At 41.1% G+C, this 17,584-nt stretch overlaps 2 protein-coding genes across 7 annotated transcripts in view; both read right to left on the reverse strand.

Annotated features, from left to right (window-relative positions):
* The window catches only part of IL18R1 (interleukin 18 receptor 1), a 36,250-nt gene extending 30,079 nt beyond the window's left edge, over window positions 1–6,171 (reverse strand). For 2 of the 3 annotated variants that reach the window (XM_053890508.1, XM_019428517.2), the window contains exons 1-3: window positions 5,760–6,171; window positions 1,820–1,927; window positions 440–525 (exon numbers count right to left, since the gene is read on the reverse strand). In XM_053890508.1, coding sequence (XP_053746483.1) covers window positions 440–497 — 58 coding nt within the window. In that variant the 5' untranslated portion in view covers window positions 498–525; window positions 1,820–1,927; window positions 5,760–6,171. The remainder of the gene's footprint in view (window positions 1–439; window positions 526–1,819; window positions 1,928–5,759) is intronic. The other variant, XM_053890507.1, reaches the window with a different exon arrangement.
* Window positions 6,172–11,194: 5,023 nt separating this feature from the next.
* The window catches only part of IL1RL1 (interleukin 1 receptor like 1), a 69,420-nt gene continuing 63,030 nt past the window's right edge, over window positions 11,195–17,584 (reverse strand). For 3 of the 4 annotated variants that reach the window (XM_019428520.2, XM_019428519.2, XM_019428518.2), the window contains exons 9-11: window positions 16,534–16,680; window positions 15,366–15,533; window positions 11,195–12,686 (exon numbers count right to left, since the gene is read on the reverse strand). In XM_019428520.2, coding sequence (XP_019284065.2) covers window positions 12,301–12,686; window positions 15,366–15,533; window positions 16,534–16,680 — 701 coding nt within the window. In that variant the 3' untranslated portion in view covers window positions 11,195–12,300. The remainder of the gene's footprint in view (window positions 12,687–15,365; window positions 15,534–16,533; window positions 16,681–17,584) is intronic. The other variant, XM_019428521.2, reaches the window with a different exon arrangement.

Consider the following 17,584-nt stretch of genomic DNA (forward strand, 5'->3'; position numbering starts at 1 on the left):
CTCACTGTCTTCATCACCTAAATAACAAGATGAACCTTGGCCTCCGCGTTGGCAGAAAAACGTGTATAAAACTTGTTAAATATCAACAATAAAGATGGGTGTGAACTCTTCAGTTTTCAATAACACAAAGCAGAGTTTCACCTCAGACAAATGTAATGTGTTTCCAGACATGATCCTGCTCTCTCTACATAAACTCAGAGGACTAAATATTTCCTTTTCAGCAATCCCATATGATTCTTTACTTGATTCCATTTCTACGAACGTTTTATTCTCTATGCCAGGGACACGAATTGGTAACTCTCAAAGTAAAATTTAAAACCACTAATGTTAATAAATTCAGCATTTTCAGTAGCCACCTCCACATAAAAAAAAAGTGAAACCTTGCTCTTCCCTCTCAACTACCAATGAAGTATGTCCGTGAATGATTATAATTACTTACCTGAGGTGCTTGTAAACATAAGTGCCAAAAGTGTTAAGAGCAGTTCTATATGACGCATATTTAGGATTCTGCTTCCAGTGGTTTCTCTGGAAAACAGAGCAAGATGGGTTCAGCCAAAACTTGCAAACAAAAGTATACCTGTCTCATGAAGGAGATTTTAAAACATCTTCTGGCATGCAAACTTTAAAAAAATCAGCACAGTAAGTTTCCATATCCCTTAATAGAGTCACCAAGTGTTCTCAGAACTTTCAGCCATATAGAATTCATCACATTTCAAGGCAGGAAAAATTCCTAATAATGCAATTTTCTAATACAAGAGAGTCTGCTGTACAGAAAATCTACTATTCTATGAAAGAACATTCTGTGAAGTGCCAAGATATGTATGGCAGGTCTACTCATGTAGGGGTGTGTGTGTGTGTGTGTGTGTGTTCTTTTTTTTCTCATCACACCAAAATGCTCATTGTGATCTTCATGTATGGCTTGAATTTTTAAATATCCATCTTTCTTCGTCAGAACTAAGTTCTTGATAAGTTAGGAATTAAGTCTGTTTTGTCCATTACTATATCACTAACATCCCAGCACACAGTTGTACAATGCTTAGTACATAGTAAGGACTAATGCTCATTCCAGAGGAACAGGTGTACGGATGTGTGCATGCATGTGTCTATACACACATGCCCACATGTGTTTATTTTAGGGAAACAGAGACAAAGCAAGAGTTTCCTACACTCCAAATGCCTAATCTACATTGGGTCAATGAACTCAAATCTGTGTTGAATTTCAGTCGTACTCTAACCCATCTTTTGTCCTGTGAATTACAATTTTAGAGAGTAGGACAGGGGAAGGGGGCAGCGGGGCTCTACACCTGGGTTGGCATCTCCAGCTGGAGTCTCGACCAACAAGTTACTTAACCTCGGGCAAGTTACTTAAAAGTCTCAGAGACTAGCTGCTCATTACCAAAGTGGAGATGATAAGAAGGCCTATGACCAAAATTACTGAGTGATAGAATGAGCTAATGTTTGCCAAGGCTTTCTGGATGCATAGTGGCCTCTCAGTCCCAAATAATTCTCTTACTAACTGCCATGCACCTCCCATACTTAAAAAAGAAGAAAAACAGTTAACATCCAAATCCTGGATGAAGTTTAAGCGCTATGCAGTCAGACCATTTACATCAATCTTTATGAATAACATCACAAAGCAAAGCATCTGATGTAATTTCCAAGAGATAATAATCAGTCATGTAAAGGGTTAAGTAGGTATGGAAAGTACCAAGTGTTCAAAATAACTAAATTAGAATATTTCTATGGTTCTATGGTTTGAAATCAATCCCCCACCCACACTCACACACACGTATTTATTATTAACTATCTATTCTCTTACCTTGGATAGAATGAAACGTGTTGTTTCCTCTGGTGAAGGTTGACACAGCCTTATAAAGGGCACTGCTATTTTTTCTTGGTTTTGGTTTTTGTTAATTTTCAAGGTCTACTGAGAGAAAAAGTTACTAAGAAATAATCTAGCATTGTAATGAGTTAACTCTGAGTTTCAATATGAATCATGTTAAGATCCCAGTATACAAATTAGCTGATATTTGCACTGCTCTGTGTATGTAAACATAAAAATTTTATTGTGCTTTCATGGATTTAAAAGATTAAGATATTAAATAATAGAACTCATTTCCAAAAGAAAAGCTATTCTGGAAATGTCACATTTGGTACCATGTGTAATGTTGATTTTTTTTTTTTTTGCCTTTCCATAATATTTGAATTTTTTTCTTCTTTCTTTCTTCCTTCCTTCCTGCTTTCCTTCCTTGCTTCTTTCCTTTCTTTAAAATTTTTTTTTTCTGATTTCTACAGTATTATATGTCCAATAGGGGGCATTTATAAAATGAAGATTGAAAAGAAGAAAATAATCTCAATATGCAAAATAATTTAACATGTTTCCTTGTGCTTTTTCTACATATTTTTTCAACTAATTAGGATTATGTTTAAAAAGTTTCATATCCTGCATTTTCCACTCATTAAATGAGCACCTTCCTGTGTCACAAAAATGTCTTTGCTACCATCATCTTAATTGCTACATATATTCCTTGATATGAGTCTAATTATAATTTATAAGATATATTTGATTACAAAATAACCCCATGGCCGTCTTCTCATGTCAGACGATATGTATCAGTTTTTGGAGCACGGCCTCTGGGGCCAGACTGGCTGGATTTGAACCCTCATCCTACTCTTTATCAGATGAATAATTAATTAAAGAGTCCTGCCTTTCCTATGTGTTGACAGCATAGTTATAAGTATGGGTCCTCTGTGCAAGCATTCTGTGGAAATCTAACAGTATTACTGCTCAGGAAGTGCAAATATATGCAAGCACACACACACACACACACACACACACATACACACACACACACACCACTCTCTCTCTCCTCTTCCGTTGTGTTTTATTTTTCCATTCATAGCACTTATCGCTAACGGATACACTTTATTTTATGTTTGTTTATTATCTGCTGAATTAACACACACATTAGATTCATTAACTATATACAGTTGGGCATCTTAGGTGATCGCCTGATCCACTGTTACACCCGCATAATCTTACTTTTGAAATGCTTCTTAAATCATGACATCTTGGAAAATATGTTTTAATAGTGAATGTGAAGTCTACCTTGAGCTTAAAAAAAAGTGATAATAATAATGCCTGGGTCCCCACCCAGACACCTGAGGTACAGCCTAGGCTTCCTGATTGCTAAACATCATCCAGGTGATTCTAATATGCAGCCAAGGTAGAAAGACACTAATCTAGGGGGCTTATTTGTATACTTAAAAGTAAATTTAATAGATCACAAATATACACATTTAACGATAATATTTATTATTTGAGACATTAAGTATCTGTGCATATATATGTATGTGTATATAAGTGAGTATCTATGTGCACACACACACATACACACACAAAGAATACTCACAAACTTCCCCTAAATCACCAAATGGAATGAAGTTTTCTCTAAAAGAAGAAGGTTCTCTCCTAAAAATTGTGTGACTTAGAGTGAGGATACAGACACAAGCCAACTGTTTTCTCTGAACCCAGCGTGGTACTATCCAGGGCCCCTGCAGAGTGTCTGAATGTTCATTCCTGAGTCCCTGGGTCTGTCCAACTGCCCTGCTTATAGACCCCACCCTGAGCAAAGTGACCATTCTCTAGAAAAAAATAATAATAGTTCACAGAATTTCTGCTGAGGAAGCTGAGACTGGACCAGGTGAATAGGTCCAGATTGTAGAAAGTTACACTGACCCACATAAATAGATGTAGATTGCTTCCGTGAAAATCACCCTGATTAGCAAAACATAATTGAGTACCTCCTAAGATAAGCTGCCTTGATGAAAATCTTAACACCAGTGATTTTTAAAATAACTTTTTCTCTACAGTGTTCAATGCCTAAGTGTTTCACTCAGCCTTCGAGATGACAAAACTACCAAATGCAAAGAGGAAAAAGTGATCTTGGACATAAAACACACACATGTGCACATGTGCGTGCACATCCATGCTTCCACTCCAAGGAAAGCAGCATTTATGTTGAACGAGGGTTGCCCTGTGCAGGGCCAGGAGAATCATTCCCATTTCATAGTCTTTTCCACAGACACCTGCTGTGATCCTTCTGCTTCCCCCACCTCCACCTGTGCCTGTGCCAGTCCTGCTACTTGAACCCTTCCTGCTTCTAACTGTCGGCTCCCTGAATTCTAACAGCCTGGCTCAATGGTTGCCTTCTCAAGGAAGCTCTCCAATGGCTGGTGCCCCCAGACACCTGCACACTTGTACCACACTGCATTCCCCTTACTCCTGATTCATCCCTGCTCCCTGGGACTTCCCTGAGGTCAGAGACCCTGTCTTTCCGTGTTCCCACACCACTTGCTCAGAGCCTTTATATGTTTTTGTGCTGGTGGGAGGGGGGAGCAGTCATACCGTCCCAGAACCTGCATAAACCCAGTTTCTCCCAAATCTACACCCTCCCAAACCATCCAAGGACCTTGGGTTGAGATGTGTGCCCCAGATCCCAGCGTTGCACAGCACCAAATGAGTGTTGGTGGAGGTTCCCAAGAATAGACCAGGGGAAGGGGGTGAAATTCATACAATCACCTCAGGTGTCTATATCTGCCTGGGATTGCCCAGTCATTAATTTGTCTCATAACTGCAGTGCAATTTGCTCAGGGTTCTCACTCCTGGAGGCAGCTCGAATTAAAGGCAAACGTTTTGGAATCAGAGAAATTTTGTTGTGAATCTGTGATCTATTACTTAGTAGCTGGATGCCCTTGGATAAATAACTAAACATCCCTGTGCTTTGGTTCTCCTCCTTTAATTAAGCATAATGATAGTGCCTACTTCATTTGGCCTACAGGAAGAATAAATAAAAACAGTGCATCTAAAAGTTTTCTACGCCATGACAGACAAGAGCTTAATAAGTGAAAACTACCAAATATTTTAGCCATTTTCACTTTTTCAGGAAAAAAAAAATTGGGGAAGTTTTAACCTTTAAAATTATACTATCAGGGAAAGTTGATGATGCTGTCTCACCAACTATTCATGTGTGTGTGTGTGCATATATATGTGTGTGTATATGCAGACACATGCACATATATACTCAATATTTATATACATATCGGTGTATATATATATATATATATATATATATATATATACAGTCCTTACATATGGTGACTCCACTTATGATTTTTTTTTTTAGTTTATGATGGTGCAAAAGAGATACACATTCCGTGGAAACCATACCTGGAACCTTGAATCTGTATCTTCCCCCAGGCTAGTGTTACGCCCTAGGATCCTCTCTAGTCTCAACTCCTAGTGGGCCAGGGGTTCACGAGGGTGAACAATAGATGCACTTACAACCATTCTGTACCCAGGCAACCTTTCTGTTTCTCAGTTTCATCACACTATCCGATCAACTGAATGAGATACTCAACAATTTATTATGAATCAGGCATTGTGATAAAGGATTTTGCCCAGCTGTAGGTTACTGTACGTGTTCTGAGCACCTTCAAGGTAGGCTGGGCTAAGCTATGATGTTCAAAAAATAGATTCATGTTCCAGTGACTTAAGATATTTTCAGCTTAGGCTGGGTCTGTCAGGACTACCCTCATCCTAAGTGGAGGCAGACCTGTACACATAATGGCATACATACTAAGCTGATCTTGTTTTCAGAACCCTGGCCCCAGGAGGCTGGGTCGCCCTTTGCCAGGCGGGCCGGCAGCAGAGGGGAGGGGGCAGGGGGTGAGGATGGCATCCGGGCGCCGCTTCTTACCTTCAGAGGGGAGTCCCCGAGGCTGGCGCGGGGGCGGCCGTCCCTCCTCCACCCTGGTGGCCTCGGCGACAGAGGCAGGAGTTCAAACAGCAGGTGAGAAACTGCAATCGCCGCCTCCCCAGCGCTGTGAAACACGAAAGGAAAGAGGAGCCGCAAGTGTGATTAAAGATATAAGGCAACTAGAGAAGGTTGGAGGAAAAAAAAGGGGGGAGGGGGGGACAAAAAAAAGCAGAAGAAAGAAAAAGCGTCCGGCAGCCGCCGCGAAGGCTGTAGGTGGGACGCTGCCCCTGCCCAGTGTCTGCAGTGCTGGAAGTGGGGCGCTGCTGGGTCCCGCAGAGTGTTCCAGGTCTGGGTTGCTCCGATCGAAGATGCTCCTGGTCGAGGTTTGCTCCCAGTGGGGGGGGGGGGGGGGGGGGGGGGGGCTAAGGGATGAGGGGAATCCTCCCAGTCTGCGGTGCTCTTCTGAGGGGGGTACGCCCTGGGGCAGGCGTTCCGGCCCCGGAGTGCTCCTTGACTGGGGCGCCCCTCCCAGCGTTCTTGGGGTTTGGGCTCCTCCACCTGGGCGCCCCGCCTCTGAGTTCCGGGAGCTGCTTGATCGCGGCGGCAACTGCACACAGCTGGAAAATCCCGCCTCGCCCTTGCACGGAGATCGGCTGCGGTCCCCGGCGGGGCACGGCGGGTCTCGGGAACTCTCGGCTGGTGGGCGGTGGCCGAGGGACCTGCAGTGCCCTGGGCGCTCGGAGCTGCTCTTGCACACCCTACAGGCCGCCGAAAGGTTTGCGCCAGAGTAAAGTCAACCGGCCCGTGGGGCAGAGGGGCACCGTCTGTGGTCAAGGGGAAGGAGCAGGGGGTGGGGGGCTGTAGACAGGAAAGAGGCCAAGTAACAGCCCTTGGTTATGACAGGACGGCTTCTAGAAGTTACCCAAGGGGAGGAGGAAGCCATTGTCTGAAGCACTGAAGCCTCAGACCTGTGCCGAGGCCTTCTGCCTGTACTGGGGGTTGGGGAGGGGGGGGGGGGCGGTTCTCTCCTAGGAAGTAATGGAGATGTGTCAGAGGTGTTGAACTGAAATTTTAAATTGTTTAGAACAAAAGAAGGGCAAAGGAGAACTTGTACTCCTAATTTTTTGCTTTTTTGTTTTAGTGTGGTAGAACTCAGGATACATTTTTAGACTGGTCTGTGGTAGGGTCTTTCCAAGAAAAGTGAAGAACGAAACCATGGCTGACAGGAAGAACGTTTAATGAGACAGTGGTTTTCATCCTTTTTACTCGGTCAAAATAATTCATCATATAATAAAAGAGAATAATCATATAATTATCTCAAATGCAATAAGAACAAGCATCTGACAAAATTCAACAGACTTTCTTCAAATAACACTAGGAATACCGAGAATAGAAAGGAACAGTCTTGATCTGATAAAGAATGTCTATAAGAAACCTGTAGGTAGTTTCATCATTAATACCGAAACACTTTGCTTTTTTTTTTTCTAAGATGGGGAACAAGATAAGGATGTTATCTTTCATCTGGGACAATCCTGTTGTAATAAGCAAAGAAATAAAAATAGAAGACATACAGATTGGAAATGAAGAGATAAAACTACTGTTTTTGACAGACGGTCGATTTCATGATCACCCTTTGAAATTCACAAAAGAGTTACTGGAAATAATAGGTGAGTTCAGCAAAACCATGGAATAAAAAGCCAATATACAAACTCAAGTGTAATTCTATATACTAGTAATGGAAATTTGAAAAATGAACCTTGTTAATAATACCACGTATAATACCATAAAAATTAAATACCAGGGTATAAGTCCCTTGAAACATGTACAAATTGTCTACAATGGAACCTACAAAATACTGCCAAGAAAAATGAAAGACCTAAAAATTGGAAGATTGGAAAGACCTAAAAATTGTTAAGATATCTATTCTGCACAAACTGTGGAGTTTATATAGTCTATACATTTTTGACTCTATACGTTATAGAGTCTACATATTTCATGCAATCCAAATCCTAGGAGGAATTTTCAAAGAAATCGAGAAACTGTTTCTAAAATTTATGTGCAAATACAAATGATCTAGAATAGTTGAAACAATCTTGGGGAAAAAAGAACAAAGACTTACACTGACTTGAAGGTTTACAATAAGGCAATACTAATCTTAACTGTGATATTTGCATGAACATATAAACAGAAAATAATAGAGAGTAGAGTAATAGACCCACACATTTACAGCCTATTGATTTTTGACCAGGGCACCATGTCAATTCAATGGAGAAAGAAAATTTTTTTCACAAGTGTTGCTGAAAAAATTGGGCATCTCTGTGGGGGAAAAAATGAAGCTTAACCCTCCCTTCATCCTATATACAAATATTAATTCACAGTGGACAATGTGATCATAGTGAACGTAAAAGCTGGAACCATAAATACTTCGTGAAGATCCATAGGAGAATATCTCCATGATGTTGAGGTAAAACAAACAAACAAACAAAAACAAAAACAAACAAACAAAAACTTAGGACACATAAAACACTAACCACATAAGAAAAATTGATCAATTGGATGTTATCAAAATTAAAAATGTCTGCTAATCAATGATTTCATTTAAAAAAAGGAAGAGGTAAGGAGGTAAGCCTGGAACAATTCTCACCTTACACCTATATGAAGAGGAATTTATATACAGAATATATTTTAAAAATTTCCACACATCAACAATATGAAGAGAAACAACACAATCTAAAAATGTGCAGAAGACTTTACTTTCATTGAGCAATACATGAATCTTATTGGTGAATAAGGTCATGAAAAAGGCTCAACATCATTAATCATCAGGGAACTGCAAATTAAACCATAATGAGGTTCATTTGTCACCCACTGAAATAACTAAAACGAAAAGAAGCCTGACAATACCAATCATCGGTGAGGATTGACTCAATCGTAAGAGCAGTCTCATACATAACTGTAGGAAACATAAAATGGTACAGTTTGCCAATTTGACAGTTTCCAAAAAGGGACCAGTCCTAGGTATTGAGCTAAGAAAAATACAAACACAAGTCCACAAGAGTGTTCACAGTCTCCAGATCCACAGTAGGTACAACATGAAACCACCCATGTGTCCATCAACAGGGATAGGTTAAACATACCGTGTACAGCCATACAATGGAATACCACTCAGTAATACTGAGGAACAAACTACTGACACATGCAAAACATTGATGAATCTTCAAAATGTTACATTGTGTGGAAGTAGGGAGTCACAATGCTGCGCGCCTAACTTTACTGATAGAAATTTCAAGATCTGACAAAACTAATCCATAGAGATAGAAATCAAAACACTGCCTCTGAGGAGAGGGATTGACTGGGAAATGGAAGGATGGAACGTCCGGGGGTGAAGGAACTATTTCTATCTTGTTTAGGATGATAGCTACACAAGTATGCGTAGTTGTCAAGACTCATCAAACTTAAAATCTTGCCTTTTATTGTATGCAAATTTGACTCAAGCAAGAGCAATTCTTTGTGTCTTTATAATTTACCAGAATTTAAACCCGGGTCACAAGGTAGACACATCACTGGTTTGGGCTGTATTCATTGTATTTCACACTACCTTGTATGGTACATGAAGCACTTGTCACTCTGATGGTACAGATGAAGGAAGCGAGAGAGGTCGGTGGTACTGCTGGCAGGAGAATCCAGGCTTCTGGAAGTTCTGTGGTGTCTCTGTGAGCATATGCTTGGAATCCGGCTATGAGAGCTGAGAAAGACCTCAGAGTTCTTCTTCTCCATCCTTAGTTTGCAGAAACTGAAGCTCAGATGACTTGGGAGGTGGTGTGTAAGTTTGGGGAAAGAAGCACTGCAGAAAAGAGCTCAGAGTTGCTCCTAGGGCCAGCCCTGTCTGGTTCTGTGAAGTGTTCCCCTTGTCCCTCCCCGTTCTAACCCCATAAGATAAGTAAGGGGTATGCCTGATTCACCTGAATACCCCTCCAGACCTCTTCCTCTCCCTGCCCTTCTCAAAGAGATACTCAGCTCATGTTCAGGAAATGTAAACGTTGAATACTGGCAAAGCAGCATATAATACACACAGTTAAAATATATTTAAAAAGAAAGTGTATCAAAAACAGGGAAGAGATTATTATAAATTCCTTGTTGTGATAGCCTATGTACGTACTTGCTGTAGAAAGAGCCCAAATTGGTCTCCATGCTGTCAAGTAGCTAATGCAAAGAGGTAAATAAAATCAGTTCCAAAATTCCCTGTGTCCATCCACCAAACAAATGTCTGTAAGTCTAGGTGGGTGGGGAAGCAGGATTAAAGGCACATCTATTCCTGATGGCGAGGGTGGAGAAACATCCTTCAGAGGCGCTCATTGCGAGAGGACTTGGAGTATCATCCACGCTTCAAAAAGCACAATGAGATGTTGCCATTTATTGAATTCTTCTCTGGTCCAAAGAGTCTTCTTCTGCTTTTTGATTCGCACAAAAATACAAAGAGTTTGGTATGGTTTATTCTCATGTTACCTAAGGTAATTTTGGAGACATTTTGGAGAAGTTGAGTAACTTACTCATAGTCACACAGCTGGTTGAGAGCAGAGAATAGATTGTTGATTCCAAATTAGGTGATGCTGACCAATCATTTATAGGGCATCCTTCTCACAGGCTTTTTTTTTTTTTTTTACTAATTCAACGAAATCAGATGTCACCACAGAAAAGCACAATAGCCCACCAGCATAGGGAGAATCAGATTTAGCAAATAAAAATACAAGATTCGCAGCTAAATTTGAATTTCAGATCAATTTCATATGAAAATTCATTCTTGGAATTCAACTTTAACTGATGTCTTGTAATTTATCTGGTAACCTTAATCCAGGGAGTATAGATTCAGATTATAGGGTACATAGAAGGATGGGTAACTGCAGATCCTTTAGGCAACCTTCCAGAAATATGATCTCTTTTCAAGCAAGGCTCAGTAAGGCATTGAGTGACAATGCAAAATTATACTTGCTGTCGAGGGTCTGGAGTGCAGTTTTCTTTTGTAGCTAAATCTGAAATCATACACATTTTAAAGCAGCTCAGCTGAGGGTAAGATCTCCATCCACCTGTAAAATCTGAGCTCTGACAGGACTCCCAGCCTGAGAGGACACTGCTGAGTTCCGGATCCACTGATGGGCTCTGTGGCCCCTGAGGCTATGTGAACTCCTTCAAGGAGTGGTCTTGACTGCATACCTTGACGTCACTTTTATCAAAGGGTTCTGTCAAAATGCTTTACTAATTTCATAGAAATGTTATAACAAACCAATTTCTCAAATTAAAAAATAAAAATAGGGAGCGCCTGGGTGGCTCAGTCGGTTAAGCATCCAACTCTTGGTTTTGGCTCACAGTTTGTGAGATTGAGCCCCGCATTGGGCTCTGTGCTGACAGCCTGGAGCCTGTTTGGGATTCTTTGTCTCCCTCTCTCTCTCTCTATCGCTCCCCCCACTCTCTTTCTCTTTCTCTCTCTCTCTCAAAATAAATAAACAAACATTGTTTTAAGTTCAAAAATTGTAACTGGGAAATATAAAATATGCTGGTATGGTCATTGCAAAATTACTTATAATGATGGTTATTTAAACTCAACACAACTCAAATATACAACAATAACTAATTAGGCATGTCAGCTGTGGCACAACAGTGAAATAGAACTCTATGAATAGTTAAAATGTTAAAATTTAAGTGACATGTCAAGTGTTTTTATTATGATGTTAAGTAGAAAAAATGTATAAACCCTACACACTGTGCCAGCTCAGCTATATTAACAGAACATTTAAGTACAAGTTAAAAATTTTTTAAATACGAATTTACCCAAATGTTTAAAAGTCATTATCTTAGGATGATGGATTTGTGGATAATACTCACTCTTTTCTTCTTTGATATTTTCTGTTCTTCTGTAACTTTTAGAGTGAGAAAAAAATATTTCTAAAGAGAATAAAAATATATCAAAGCGACTTTAGAACTGCAAATACTGATTGTAATGGCAGTTGGGTAAGGGACCCCAATGGTATCCACAATATTGAGATGATAAAACTTAGCATCCATTAAAATAAAATATAATAATTTTTGGTAGGTTGGAAACAAGATTTGCTGCTAATATTCTGCTTGTGGGAATCGGAGTGTTCTTCACGGTTACATGAAAATTTCGCTCTAATGCTTTTCGTTTGTTCAAAATGTAGAATATTGACAAGGAAAACGGGGCAGGAGAACAAGAAAGAGAGAGAAAGAGGGAAAAAAGAATAGTGAAAAGATCCTAGGTCTTATGGAGAAAGACCAGCAAAAGGAGAAAGGGAAGGAAATGTGGGGTGAAGAGAGGGGGAGTGAGGATAAAAATTTCGGGGCATTTTGCATCCATCCAGAATCAGGAAAATGGAAGTAAAGTTGCTAGATGAAACCTGAGGCCTGAACACCCTTGACATGTCCCCATTTCTCATGCCTCTGCTCCAGGGTCTGGCCCAGGGGCATAATCCTGCCAGAAGGAATACAGATCTAGGAAATCTGGTGCACCAGCACATCAAAGCAAGCGCTACTGCCCCTGGGTACTCAGGGAAGCCCAAGTGGATGTCTTCCTTGAGGGTTTGTTTGGCACAGGCATGTGGTACCTCACGTGCTTCCAGAACTTGGAATTCCGGGACCGTTTGTTGGCCACATCATCTTCCTTCCACTTGATGGTACCTTGCATTTCCACGACGTGCTTGAGGGAATCTTGGAGCTCCCCAAACTGCATCCCTCCTGGCTTGCTCAGAGCCTCTAATTCTATAAGAATCACCTTGGAGTCGTTCTGGATGAGGGCACTGTGCAAGGCGATCTCCTGCTCATAGGCAAACTCCCTGCAGTGAGTGATTTCAGGAGTCAGGATAAAAATGTGCCGCCTACTCTTTCCTATGTTGGTTTCCACTGAGGTGGCTGCATCTGGGGATAAAAGACATGGACCAGATTTCCTGTTGATGCATTTTTAAGTCTAATGCTTTGATCATAAATGTTCTGAACTTTAAAAAACTGTTATTGTTATAGCCTGCCATGAGATTCTGACACTGATCAATTCTTTATTCAGGAAAGTGGGAATGAGCTTGGATGGACAACTTGTGTTCATCTTCTCCTTCTCACTGTCAGAACATCAGTCCCAAAGCCTTCTTCCTTCTCAGGTAGAGGGGTCCTAGCTAAAACAGAGTCCTTGGAGTTAAATGGGAATGTAGAGATATTTAGCAAGAGACTTAGAATTCAAGTTCATTAACTACATGTTGCCCTCTTCGAATATTAGTTTATGTGTTTAATAGGGCTTAGAACTTTAACTCTTAGGAACCCTTGCTTCTCTGAACTGATTCATGGGGAGTCCTGGATTCATGTCTTTCCCCAGGATCTCTGTTTTAGAAGCTGATTTGATCCAGACTAGAAAAATCTTAAGGAAGACCAGATCCCCTTATCAAGTTGGAGTTAATACAGCATCAACTCCAAGATGATAGCAGGTAACTTCTGGACAGACTTAGAAAGAACATGTAAAATACTCAGCTCTCACCGCAAGGAGGTAACAGCACGATCAAAGAAGCTTAACCATGAATGAAACCACTCAAGATATTCCTAGAGGCTGGCAGCTGAAAGACTGCCAATTCATGTAGTGGGAACTAGGGAAATAAATGTTAAATACTGCCAGGTAGAGACCTTATGTTGGTCAGGATCCCAACATAAAACTTGGCATACTCAAAGGACTGACTTAAGAGAGTTTAATCAAAGGTCAATTTATAAAAGATGTGGGCAGACCCAAGGGAAATCAATGAGAGATACCTCAGAACCCCCAACATTAGAAATAACACAGGAGGCATTACCACCCTCCAGGTATGAAGGGGAGGAAGCAGTTATGGAACCTAATGAGTATGAAAGCAGCTATCAAGAGCCCTTGCTTTGGGAGAAAGGAGCCCAGCCACCCTGGCAACCTCACAAGATGCCTGCCTCTGACCTGTCCCCGGTGCTCCCTCTTGGCCAAACTCAGCGTGGAGCAGAAGGCAGGGGTGTGATGGATTCCATAATGACCAGCCACCCAGGGCCATTGGATGGAGTGGGATGCAGAGTGGATTTGAAGGAGCAAACGGAAGATACCTAGGAGGGGAAGAAATATACTGATGCAGGCAGTCATAATCTTTTTCTAAGGGAAGAGTGAAGTTTGGTGGTGTTTTGTTAGATCTGATTTTATTTTGGTTGAAGTAAGGTCAGAAGGCTTCCCCTTGAGGGAGGGGAAGTAGGAAGTCTTCTCACATGAAAACCAGCACAATGCAGGCTACACGAGCTTGAGCATCAGCGAGCTGTCTGGAGCGAGACGGAGCTACAAGTGAGGTCAATGGATCTCAGAAAGAAGAGATGAAGAGCTTGCAGCCAAGTGTAGCAGGTGCTGTGACATCACGAACAGATGGAATCCCTGCAGCTTCCTGTGCCGGTGTGTCACATGAAAAAGAACATTCGAGCACCATGACTTGCTCCTCTCGACTGGCCTGAGTAGCCAAAGGGAGAGTTGGAGGAGGGAGAAAGAATCCAGAGGAAACCTGGATTACATTTTCCTGGATTGTTCATTTTATAAGCCTCCCAAGCCATTATGGGGTGATTAACATTGCCCAAATAAATATTCCCGGACAAACCGGCTTCACCTTCCATGTATTCCTTTAAATCTATAGATGCTGAATCCCTCTTTTCAGTGGAAATGCCAGGTTAAGTTCACAGTCTACTAAGCATTTGCTTTATTGGAATTACCCTCATGATGCTCCTGCCTCATTCATATTCCACATGCTTCCTGGTCCCTGAGGAATTTGAGAAGGGCCTTAAGGAGGGTTCATGGGTACTTGACATAAATGTAGAGAGACAAGGAGAACCGCTTCTGAAATGCCAGAATTACTCTCAAAGGTACATGGAATTGACTACACTTGATGAAACAGAAGACAGCTCTAGTTGTGAGAATATACATCTGCAAATGTTTCCCCTATACAAGGAAAGTCATAAAGAAAGACTCTGAGGCCTTTCAACTATCGTAGCCAATGCCTCTGGATATTAGAACAAAATTCTTTGTTTTGTGAGTCCTCTTTCAATTCTTCTAGAGAGAACTAAGAAATGTCAGTTATGTTAGTGGTGGATGTGGGAAGTAAGTAGGGGCAGTGCTTTGCTAAATCCACACCGCAAAGACCGCTTACTGTGTCTTCACGTCACTGACACTCCTGCGACAACGTCACGATCGGTTTGGCTATGGGGGCAGGAGGAGCAAAGAGTAAGTATCTCTTTCTTCCAGAGCAATACTTAAAAACCCTGGTTTTAAGGCGTGGAATAATGATTGCAATTCCCTATCCAACACAGGGAGAAGACCACCTATCTCTTAGGGTTCTGACGAATGTGAATTTCTGTCCTTAATGTATTTTTTAAAGTTTATTTTATTTTGAGAGGGAGGAGGGACAGTGAGAGAAGGGGAAAGAATCTCAGTCTCTGTCTGGCGCATAGCCCGAGGCGGGGTTGGATCCAGTGAAACATGAGCTCATGATGAGCCGAAATCAAGAGTTGGTCCTTTGACTGAGCTACACAGGCGCCCCTGTCCTTGATGTATTTTGACAGCTTTACCTTCTCCAGGTAGCACATCTCTCCCATAAATGCATAAGTTATAACCACATTTATTTTCCAGAACATCAGGCAGAATCTGGTAAACAAAATATCCCACAGCGCTGGCCCTCTCAGGACTATTTGTATAGTTCCGCGGATAGATAACGTAAGCATCGTAGATCTTTCCATCTGAAAATGAGAACAAGAAAAGCAACTTTATTACTTGGTTCTCCAAATTTGACTCTCGCTAGACATTCTTCACTTGATTTTATGGTTGGTGGTGATTGTATCCCACCCCCCAAAATATTCTGGAATCCAGAGATGGTGAGGACAATCTACTGCTACAGAAAGTCATCAGAAAATCAATCTTAATCCTAAAGTTCACCTCTTCACTGTCTCACACTGAACGAGAGAGAATAGGCAAGAGCCCGTCCAGTTTAGCTCATCACATCATATTGTCAAGTGTGAGTAATAATTTATTGAGAAATATTTATAGTCATGGATAATGAATTCTTCTGCTGTTTGGGGCAGATCTCAATTTTCTCTTTTGTTTTCTCCGTGCTTACCCAAGGAAACGGAAATGCTCAAGTAGAATTTTTTAAAGCATCTGTATTTCCCACAAATCGAATAATTAGCCCGAATTGAGAGGACCATAGGGAAAATGTAAAATATATCTTCATCCAAAGGAAAGAATGGTGTTCTTGTTTAGCGGGGCACAATTGTATTCTTTCATGTGTCTACTTATGTGCATAGATAGGACTCTTTATGGAATGGGCTTTCTGGCAAAATACACCCGCATTCTGATGGCCCCTTCTAAACTGTTCACTTCTGGAAAACGGGAAAAATTTTTTTAATGTTTTAAATTCCATGAAGTTTCACCAATACACATTTTCCAAACTGTTTAAACCACTCTGGGCTTGGGGCAGATTCTGTTATTTAGTAGGAACAGCAATCCTGTTGGGAAGGAAATCTGAGGTGTTGAGATGAATCTCAGAACCATGAGAAGCAACAAAAAAGGATAGAAAATGGCTACTAAGTGAACTGAAAAAAAAAAAAAAGGTCTACTTTGAATACATTTATCAGCAAAATCTGGATTTAGTCGACAGCTGTTAAGAGATCAACAGACAAGTAACCATCAGCCATTATGGATCCTTTTCTTTTGAAGGAAAATTTGAAACTTGCCACTTACCATTCCTACTTTTGTAAGGTCTAGCTATGTCTCTCCAGAGCAGAATAAACTCAATCCAGAACACTTTTAGCATTATCACCATGATATTGATTAGCATTAACAAGATGCTAAATCCTGTCAGTATGTAGTAGGTACTTTGATGGTCAACTATTCAAAAGATAAAGGGAAGACAAAAATGATCACTATTGTTTCTAGAACAAGGTAAAATAAACAAATATATATGGATGCTGACCTCCATTGGGCATATGAGAGATTCATACAAAAGATGCTTCCCTGGAATTTTCATGGCTGCTTTAAGAATCAGTAAGTGAACATTTATGGAGCACCTACTCTGTGCAAGGCTAGGCATCGTAGGGGATTCTCAGAGCAAAAAAGGTGTCAAGGCCATGTAAACTTAACTAAGATAGTAGGTAAAAGTGCGATTTTAGCTGGCAGAGGTTCTTAAGAGTGCTGGCTCCGTGCTGGACTGGGCAAGGAAGCCTTCCTGCAGGAGGAGGTCCCTGAAGAATACGTATGTTTTAGAGAACTTTAAAAAGAAAAAAGAAAAATGTATTCCTGGCTACAGTGGATGCTATGAGCCCGAGGGCAGAGATGTGGTGTGTGTGTGTTCTGAGGAACTGGAGTGATCCATTTTGGGGAGTTAGAGGCAGACACAGTAAGAAGTATGTGTCAGGGCGAGGTTCTGACCAGACTTGAGATTCCTGTCAAGGTATTTTGTCTTTACTGTAAAGGTCACAGGAGCCCCAATGAGTCTTGAGTGGAGTGTTAACAACAAAAGTGGTTTATAAGCAAGATTCATCCGAACGTAGGGGAAGGTTTGTTTCTGTGGGAGAGGCTGTAGGAACTTAGAGTAAAATTGATGGGAAGCTTCTGTAATACTTGGCAGTTAGAGGTAAGGAGGGCTCAGACTCCTGTAAGAATGAGAAAGGAATGGATGTACCTGGTATTGGGGCATGAAAGAGAATGAATCAACAGGTCTTGGGGTCTTACTGCATCTGGGGCTGGGGGCACAAGAAAGCAGGGAAGAAACAAGAATCTTGTAAGTCACTAA

Source organism: Panthera pardus, unplaced genomic scaffold (assembly GCF_024362965.1).
Source record: "Panthera pardus isolate Hobbes unplaced genomic scaffold, ASM2436296v1 HiC_scaffold_25, whole genome shotgun sequence".
NCBI lineage: Eukaryota > Metazoa > Chordata > Mammalia > Carnivora > Felidae > Panthera > Panthera pardus.